At 46.5% G+C, this 9,345-nt stretch overlaps 1 protein-coding gene across 2 annotated transcripts; it reads left to right on the top strand.

Moving 5' to 3' along the window:
• Nucleotides 1-384: 384 nt before the first annotated feature.
• On the top strand, nt 385-8,856 carry topbp1 (DNA topoisomerase II binding protein 1). Of its 2 annotated transcripts, none has more exons than XM_011608071.2 (28): nt 385-581; nt 1,073-1,166; nt 1,243-1,377; nt 1,454-1,597; nt 1,722-1,903; nt 1,992-2,185; nt 2,278-2,451; nt 2,556-2,719; nt 2,793-2,956; nt 3,139-3,383; nt 3,476-3,789; nt 3,915-4,087; nt 4,202-4,413; nt 4,493-4,800; nt 4,897-5,079; nt 5,212-5,327; nt 5,419-5,542; nt 5,622-5,780; nt 5,914-6,004; nt 6,103-6,295; nt 6,411-6,634; nt 6,915-7,057; nt 7,128-7,212; nt 7,499-7,662; nt 7,743-7,874; nt 7,951-8,040; nt 8,126-8,287; nt 8,379-8,856. In XM_011608071.2, coding segments are annotated over exons 1-28 (4,500 nt in total). In that variant the 5' UTR covers nt 385-579; the 3' UTR covers nt 8,508-8,856. The 2 variants fall into 2 exon arrangements, with proteins under 2 accessions (XP_011606373.2, XP_011606374.2); XM_011608072.2 differs by having other exon boundaries at nt 385-880.
• The last annotated feature ends 489 nt before the right edge of the window (nt 8,857-9,345 follow it).

Raw genomic sequence — 9,345 nt, 5'->3', positions numbered from 1 at the left:
AAAATATTTACATTTGCCGGCTATGTTATGTAACTTTATTTGTTAGAAGCTTTACATATTAAAAAGGTACTGGTCGGGAGGCTTTGTGCATATATTTTTTTAGTTTTGGAAAGCTGTTTAGCTTTGGAAAGCTTCTGGCTATTACTACTGAGTACTTTCAATCTTCTTTTGTCAAGCCAAGAAAACTCAAATGCTATATAGATACCACCTTTTATGAGTGCCGATCTATATTTGCTGGATAAATTAAGACACAGAAAGATTAACAAAATTATAATTGAATAGTTGGACAAAGTATACCCCATTTAAAAAGGTTAATCAGTCCACTTAAGTAATATATTAGTTACCTATGAATGCAATTTAAACGCTAATTAGATCATATATGAAGATTTAATGCATGATGAAAATGTATTTACTGCCGACGCTATATGTATACTTACCGTATATATTTTTCTTTATTCCGGAACGTTTCGACTCTACAGAGTCCACACGGATGCATTAGCCGGTAACACACGGAAGATACCTTGATATCAATGTTGGCGCGAATGAAAACAAAGCTGAAGTTTCGTCAACATATTTTAAATGTAAAGTTAAATGTGCATTTCTATATCAAAACTGTGTAGATTATAGTCTTCCTTGCAATAGGATCACTGACTGTCGTTAATTAATATCTTCTTGTTCCCGTTTTAGCTCATGTCAGCCAATCGTACAGTTTATTTTAGGTATGTTTACGCCGAAGTCTGCGTAAAACATTTGGTTGTAAACCTTAATGTCTTTGGAATTTCTCGTGGGTATTGTGTTGTTTTTTGAGGTTATAATCCTTTTCGGAACTACATACTCGACTGTAGCTTTTCAGTTATCTAACAGCCTGACTCAAAAGGAGGTAAGCAGCTATTTCAACATTTAGGGTAAATGGGTCTATTTTCATGTGACAACGTATTATTGGACAAGCGTTTTAGCACTGAAGTTATGACGATCACTGATAGTTGATAATGATCATTATTTTGCGCTGAGAGGGAAACAAATCCCATCATGGAAAACAAATCGCTTTTCCCTGGATCTTGTGCAACTGCAGGTTGATAATGCCCAGAGAAGACAGGGAAGGCTTCATTGTGAAGTTTGTCGAGAGCAAAGGACAAAAAACGGAGTATTCAGTCAAGGCTTATGAGGTATATCCCTAGCTACCGTGAAACATTGATGATGACAGTGTGTACAGGTTGTCTTATGTGTGTAATGTTTACACAGGCCATTTTGGAGCTACAGTCTGAAAAATACGTAAAAACTGTGGATGAGGATGCCATTTTACAGATGGATCAGAAGGACAAGGCTTTATATGTCTTCAGCAGCTTCACCAGCCCCGGATATCTGCACTGCAAAATGGTCTGACTCATTGAGCCCAATCAAAATTTTAGGGCCATTCAGAAAAGTAATTTCTCACTTTTTCCATATGATGTAGCTTGGTTGCCGAGTGGTCGGTCCGCTGGTGGTAGTGTTCTGCCTTCAGCAGCAGCATTGTGTTCCCAAAGCAGAGAAGCCTGTCTACAACATGGCCATGGCTGACGTCACAATTTCCTGCACAAGCTTGGATAAAGCAGCACGGGTTAGTGTGCACATACCCGTTCCTTTACAGATTTTTTTTTTTTTCAAATAGGTCAGGTAAGTAATCTTAGCCAAAATAAGTGTCTACGCCAAACATGTAAACTCTGATGTCCGTGTCTCTGCAGGCAGAGGTGATGGATCTGGTGCAACTCATGGGGGGACGCGTCTATCTTGACCTAAATGTATCTGTTACACACCTAATAGCAGGAGAAGTCGGTAGCAAGAAATATCTAGTAGCTGCTAGCCTTGGAAAACCCATTCTGCTGCCTTCATGGGTGAAAGCCTGCTGGGAGAAATCTCAAGACAGGTAAACACTGTCACTCCATACTTGTTGAAAAGTGTACACTGAGAATATACTTTTTGTTACTTCCTATTAAAAACCTTTCTCTCTTCAGCCTTTTCAGGTACACTGATTTACCCGTTGAGGAATATCTGTGCCCTGTGCTGCGTGGCTGTACTGTTTGCGTGACAGGTCTCACCAGCACAGAGCGTAAAGATGTTCAGCGGCTCTGTGAGCAGCATGGCGCAAGCTACAGCGGTCAGCTCAAAATGAACGAGTGTACTCACCTCATCGTTAGTGACCCGACAGGCAAGGCACCAACTTTCAACATGTTGACAAAAATAATGTACCTAAAAACCACGTTTGAGCTATTGTTATTTAATGTACTTATTTGTTTACAGGTCAGAAGTATGAGTGTGCCAAGAAGTGGAATGTGTACTGTGTATCTCTGCACTGGTTGTTTGACAGCATAGAGAAGGGATTTTGCCAAGATGAAAGCAGGTATACTGTGGAGCGAAATGCATCGAAATCCACCCGGCCACACACTTCCACGCCTACCGGTACCAACAAGGAAGGTGAGCTACAGAGCGTCAGCGCACTTGTATATCGCAGTTTTGATTTCTTCTTAATTCATTATTAGTTTGCGTATATTATAACAAAGAATTTACATTTCTATAAGGTCCGTCTCTTTTGGGCCTGAGCCACATCTCTGTTAATGCCAGCATGACAATCAACGACACAGCTCTCACGAACGGAACCATCAGCCGCCTCGAGATTCCCGATCCCATTGATAGTCTTGACCTCACTGTGTGCCCAGGTGATGATATACTGGATGGCTGCAAGGTCAGTAAAGGAAAAGTCAATATCATGAAATGTAGAGTTTTCTTCCAGGAGTTGATTTACATTTGTTTTGTAGCTGTATCTGTGTGGCCTGCCCACAAAGAAGCTGGAGAAGCTGCGCCGCCTGGTGAACACCACAGGGGGACTTCGCTTTAACCAACCCAGTGAAGAGCTCACACACGTGGTCATGGGAGACCTGGATGAAGATATTAAGAACTTTGTCTCCAAAACAACACACAGGTCTGCTTTGCACAATGTCTTGATTCCTAATTAATCTAGTTTTTAGTTTTCCTCAGGATCCTTAAAGCAATTCTGCTTTATAATCTCAACAACTGGAACTTAAGTTATCTGTTTCATTTTGTCTTGATAAAGATTTTTCTTGAGGTTTTTTAATGATATTATGTCTGTATATTCTCTGCCAGACCCCATGTTGTAACAGTGCAGTGGCTTGTGGACTGTTTCACCAAAGGCTGTGTGCTCCCTGAAGATGGTTACCTCCACCCTGACTGCCTTCCACCTGCTCCAACTGCTTTGTCTGTTCCTGACCATCGGGCTTCAACCTCCAGACTCTCGGCTGCACCCCCAATGGCCAGCCTAAACACTCCGACATATAACAAAGCAGAAGAGGACCTGCTATCTCAATACATGGATGATGAAACAACAGTAGGTAAGTGTCTGTTTACGATGATTTGTGCAGGTAAATGTATTGTATATGCTGTTACCAGCCACAGCTATTCTCATTTAAGTTTTCGCCTGCAGTTGACGCAGCGCCACCAGCAGGGGGCACTAACAGCCCAGGTCTCCAACCTGAGTCTGGACATAATCAGTCAGGAGGACCAGAACCAAATTCAACCTTGCCAGAGGGGAGCGAGGCAGGGCTGTTTTTTGGAAAACGCTTCCTTCTTGTGGGCTTTGGTGCTGAGGCCGATGCCCAGCTGTCTCTCCTGGTGATAGAAAATGGAGGCAGGGTGCTGACGGGCCAGACCCGAATGGTTGCAGACTATGCAGTGGTGCCTCTGTTGGGCTGCTCAGTGGAGGCCACAGTGGACGAGGTTGTCACTGACACCTGGCTGGTAAGAACATGAATGATAAACATTTATTTGAATAACTGCTAAGTATATTTCATGTATGTCCATTGTTAAAATAAGGATCTTGGAATAGAAATTAGGGATCGAGAAACTTCTAATACCTTTTTCAGGCCATGTGTGTTGAGAAGGAGAGTGTCCTGCAGTTGTCTTCCAACCCTTTGTTCACTCCGGTTCCTGTGATGGACGGGCGTTTTCCTCTCAAAAATTGCGTGCTGTCTGTCAGCCAGTTTACCGGAGCAGAGAGGGAATCCTTGGTGGAGCTAGCCAAATACCTCGGAGCTGAGTGTGTTTACGTTCCTATATTGTTTACTTGTCACATACTCCCTCAAGTCCTGCCCTGTATAGTTATAAATCTTGTCCTCATCTCTTCTGACCTTTGTTTTCCTCTCTAACACAGGGTGCAGGATTACTTTGTGCGTTTGGCCAATCACAAGAAAGGCATGCTGGCCAGCACCCATCTGGTGTTGCAAAGCCCCGAAGGCACCAAGTACCAGGCTGCAAAGAAATGGGGCCTCCCTGCTGTCACCATGAGATGGATATTGGAGTCTGCTCGATCAGGCCAGAGGGCAACGGAGGAGCGTTTTCTGATTGACCTGCCACCATCACCAGGTTACTGTAACATGTAATTAGTGATCCTTTTGAACATTTTAGGTCTTTTTTTTTCACCCTCTTTTTTTACTGTCAACAGAGAGGGAGGATGAGAGTTTTGTCGGTGGTTCTCAAAAGCCCCCCCTGTCTCCACCAGCGCGGGTGTCACCTGAGATCCCTCTTCTGGGTCCACAGAGTGGAAAAGCTGTCACTCCGCTGGATTTAGGCCGCTTCCAGAGCAAAGTGTTCCGTTCAGTGTTGGATGAGATGAAGCCAAAAGACAACATTGGAACCCTCCAGGAAACTGGTCGGAGGAACTCTCAACAGAAGGAAGCGTCGGTGCCGCTGGACACTCCCTCCCGTTTCCTCAGCAGAGACCAGCTTTTCAGACCCTCCTTTAATGTCAAGGTTTTGACCTAATGAGCGTCCACAGACTCGATTCATTTACATTTTTTTCTATAAATATAAGCAAAAGACTAATCGTGAACATATTAAACTGTGTAGGATGCACTTGGAGAACTGGACACTCCAGGAGGTGGATCAAAAACAGCACAGAAGGTGGGGACGCCGCTGACTGACGTCATTCAGAGGAATCTAAAGGTGGCTTTGGCCAACAGCACAAGAAATACATCGGAAATGGAGGCCGTCTCTGCCAGCCCCCAACTACCCAAGACATCTGAGACTAAGGTGAGGTCAATTGTGGTACACCTCTTAATTATGGCAATCTTGACTTTTGATCTTAATCGTCACTTTTTTTAAGGAATTCTCCATTACCGCCACGCAACAGTGATTGAAACTGTCCATGTTTTTGTTATTCAGGTCCCAGAAAAAGAATCTGGACCCTTGAAGGGCGTTGTGATCTGTGTTGGAAAGAAGCTGACCAAGATGCAGAGTGACCTCAACGCTGTCGCTGCTTCACTCGGAGCCGACTTCAGGCAGGACTTTTGAGTCTAGAACAAGAATATTCAGGACAGCTCTGCCTTGAGAAACACAAACATGAGATTGACCCTATCTGCTTGGGTTTAGGTGGGTGTGTGATGATTCAGTGACCCACTACATCTACCAAGGACGAGCAGGGGACAACAGCCGGGAATACAAAGGAGTGAAGGAGAGAGGACTTCACGTGGTCTCTCAGTACTGGCTGCACGCTGTATGTGTCCATGTTATTGTGCAGATGGTGGAAGTCTTCAAGTTTGGAGCTAAGAGACGACATGTGTCTTGTTGTGCAGTGTGCTGAGGAACAGAGACACGTTCCAGAGTCTCTGTATCCGTTTAACTACAATCCAAAAATGAGCCTGAACCTCAGTCAGGTACCCTGCAGCTCTCAGAAGTCTCCACCGTTGACCCGAACACAACGGAGGGAGACGGCCGAACGAAAGGCCAAGACGGTGGGTCCAGAGTGACGTGACTAAGCCTTTGCCACTCATCACTGAAGCTTGACTTCTTCTCATGTTTCAGTTGAATAATGGATAACAAAATGCTATCTCGGGAACGCTGTGATGTTTTCATGTTTTTTATTAGTTTGAACCTGTGACCGCGGAGGATGGAGCAGCTGTACGCCGAGCAAGTGATGGAAGCAAAGAGGAGACGAGTGATGCTCAGGATAGAAGTGGTAGTTGTCGACCTCCATCATACACTAAACACTTGTCACGAGAGATGACAGCAGGTTATTTATGAACGTATTTATCCTCTCTCCTGACGATATGTCAGAGTCTCTAGCCATGAGAGAGAACCTGCAAAGGCAGCTCCAGGAGATCATGTCTGCCACCAAGCTGACGACAGGGAGGCGAGCCTCTGCCAGGCTCAGCAGGATGGGATCTGGAGGCGTTGACTCGGCCCCACACACACCCGACGTGAGCCGGGTCGGGCGGAATGGGAACAGGCGTACGCTGGAAGCTCTCAGGTATGGACTCATCATGAAGAAATGTGGCTACACCAGAATAAATCCACTAAATGTTAAGAATTTATAGCAAACAAGCTGCATTTTGGGATTAAACCCCGCACCATCCTGCCCACAGAGTTTCCAGAGAAGCAGCCATGGACATAAATACAGAGCCGTCCCAGAGTGAGCAAATAGTCTGGGATGATCCAACAGCGAGGGAGGAGCGGGCCAAGCTGGCTGATAACTTACAATGGCCTTCGAGCCCCTCGCAGAACTCTGAGCCCCTTCCACCTCCTCCCACCACGGAAACCTGCCCTCAGTTCAGGGACTCCATGACTGACTCAGAGCTGGTTGAGATGGGTAAGAGAGCCAGAACCTCGCACATCCGCCTTTAGCCCGACTTTATGCGGTTTTCCTTTAAAGCAGAGGTGCCCAAATCCTCAAGGGTCTCCCAGTCCAGCTGGGATTTCTGTCTTACCAGGCAGAAAATGCTTTCCCACAGAAAAATCTGATCCTAGTAGAGAGCCACATCAACCTGGTAGGACAGAAATGACCGATGGAGAATGAGAGACTGGATTTGGGTACCCCAGCTTTAAAGGCTCAAGTCGTAAATCTTCAGTGACCTTGTGTTTTTCTCCAGCTGCTTGTGATGTTATTGACCAGCACATGGGCCAGAAATTCACAACACCCCCGACAAAAGAACAGGAAAATGACCTTCTCACTCCTGAGGCCCCCAGTATTGCCTTCCCCCTTGCAAATCCTCCAGTTGCCCCAGAGCCAGAGGTGAGGAGCAAAGACTTAAGAGACAATTGCCAGCATTTTCACACGTGCATTGTTTTTGATCTCCTAAAAGGAAGAAAAGCAGCCGCCCAGATTTCAGTTGTCCTCCCTCAGTCCTCAGGAACGCATCGATTACAGTCACCTCATAGAGCAGCTCGGTGAGTTGTCCACTTGGGCAGTAATTTTGCTGCAGTGTAAAATAACATCCAAGGCCTGAAGTCAGTGCATACGATCCCCGATGTCGGGAACTGAAGGGTTCTCTATTGTTTCCTCCTCTTCGATGCTGCCTCTCATAAAAAGATCTTAATTTTCTCAAACATAGATCTGGTTGTTGTGAAGCAACGCTGTCAGAGAGTCGTGCTACGGATCCCTCACAATAAACCCTGCGTTAGTAAACATTTGCTCTCCTTGCTGTCGTCCTTTGTTGCTTTCCTTCCCCTCTAGGTGGCGTGGTTCTAGACAAGCAGTCTTTCGACCCGAGCTGCACCCACATTGTTGTCGGGACCCCGCTGCGAAACGAAAAGTATCTGGCAGCGATGGCAGCAGGAAAGTGGATCCTGCACCGCTCCTACCTGGAGGCCTGCCGCTCCGTGGGCCACTTCATTCAGGTTGGCCTCCGCAGATCTGCTCGCAAAGGGACGGAACATTTCACGTCGAGCTGTGCGCGTATTCTGCGTTCGTGTTGCAGGAGGATGAATACGAGTGGGGCAGCAGCTCCATCCTCGATGCCCTGCCCTCCATCACCTCCCAGCAGAGAAGACTGGCGTCGGCTGCCATGCGCTGGCGGAGAACGCTGCGGGGAAGCAGCTCCGAGGACGAGGTAGGCGCAGACAAATGCCCAGATTACCCTTTCATCTCTGCGCTTGGCTGAGCTCCGAGTGTTGTCTGTTGTTTAGGGAGCGTTCAGTGGGTGGACAGTCATGCTGAACATCGACCACAGCAGGGAATCTGGATTCAGGCGCTTGCTGCAGTCGGGCGGGGCAAAGGTTCCAGCTGTTTTACCTATTGTGTCAGGTGGGGAACAGATATGCTGACAAATTCCAAGTTGTTACCTGGAATTTCTCCCCCCAGGTGCTGCCGAGTCCCTCCCCGTCGTTGTACAGGGAGGCCACTCACCTGTTTGCGGACTTCAGCCGGCTGAAGCCCGGAGACTTCAGAGTTGACGTGTCTGAGGCCGCCTCGCAAGGAGTCACGTGTTTGAAGCCAGAATACATAGCAGACTACCTCATGCAGGTCAGTGGAGCATCGCTGGGTCGAGTCGTTGAAAATATTCAGCCAGACTGCAGTAATTGACCTTTTGACCTTTGCGTGTCCGTTGGCCCAGGAGCCGACCCCGTCGATTCAGCTGTATTACCTGAGTGAAGCTCCCTCCGAAGAAAACCCAAACACGCCCTCACGTAAGCGCAAAGCAGAGACGGACGACGCCAAACTCAAAAAGACACGTCGGAACTGAACTACATGAAATATTTAACATTCTCATTCTCGCAGCTGTGTAAATAAACAATAAATGATTTATTTTATCTCTTCAAAATGAAATAAATGCCACGCTTGTTTTGTCACTGTTCTGAAGGGGCTTTATAGTTGGCTGCTCTCTGGAGAGCTGTGATGGATGACATAATTAAGGTCGGCGAAAATGTCGAGTCACGGTTTGTAATTGAAGGCAGTTGCGCACTCTGACCTCTGGGGGGCAGCACAGTGTCACAGGTTTGGGTTGCACAGAGCACGTATTAAACTTGTGTTATTTCATTGACGTAACAGCGATTTGAATGTTTTGTGTTCTGAAAATTAAATGTATAACAGTTTCTGGCATGACTCGTCAATGCACAGATGGTTCAGCCAAGAAATTCATATAGTTCGATTTAAAATGGCTTGACTTTAATGCTTGGCTGGGTTTGAGACGTTTTTGGAAACGTTGGGAAGAACCACGTAAGTCCAGACTTTGTTTATCCCGTCCCGTCCATATGGACAGATAAGTGGTTTAAGCTGACGGCAGAGGGACCATCTGACAGCGTCTCTACAGACGCACTCCTGACCTGCTGCAGAGACATGCGGGATTAGAGGAGGGCCGAGGGGGCCCCTAAGAGAGAGAACCCAAAAAACATGAATTCTAAAGTTGATCATCAAGAAGAATTGAGATTGCGCAACAAGTTAGAATGATCATCTCTAAAGTCTGGTTTTAATATATTCACAACCGGTGTGTCTGTGACGGTTCTCTCCCACTTTCCAGGTGACGGTGACCTGGGTTACGACGTCACCTTCTGCCGTCATCCCGCCTCCTCCCCTCGTGTGGG

The sequence above is a fragment of the Takifugu rubripes genome, chromosome 10 (assembly GCF_901000725.2).
Source record: "Takifugu rubripes chromosome 10, fTakRub1.2, whole genome shotgun sequence".
Taxonomy (NCBI): Eukaryota; Metazoa; Chordata; class Actinopteri; order Tetraodontiformes; family Tetraodontidae; genus Takifugu; species Takifugu rubripes.
This window is presented reverse-complemented; position numbering and strand designations above follow the sequence as displayed.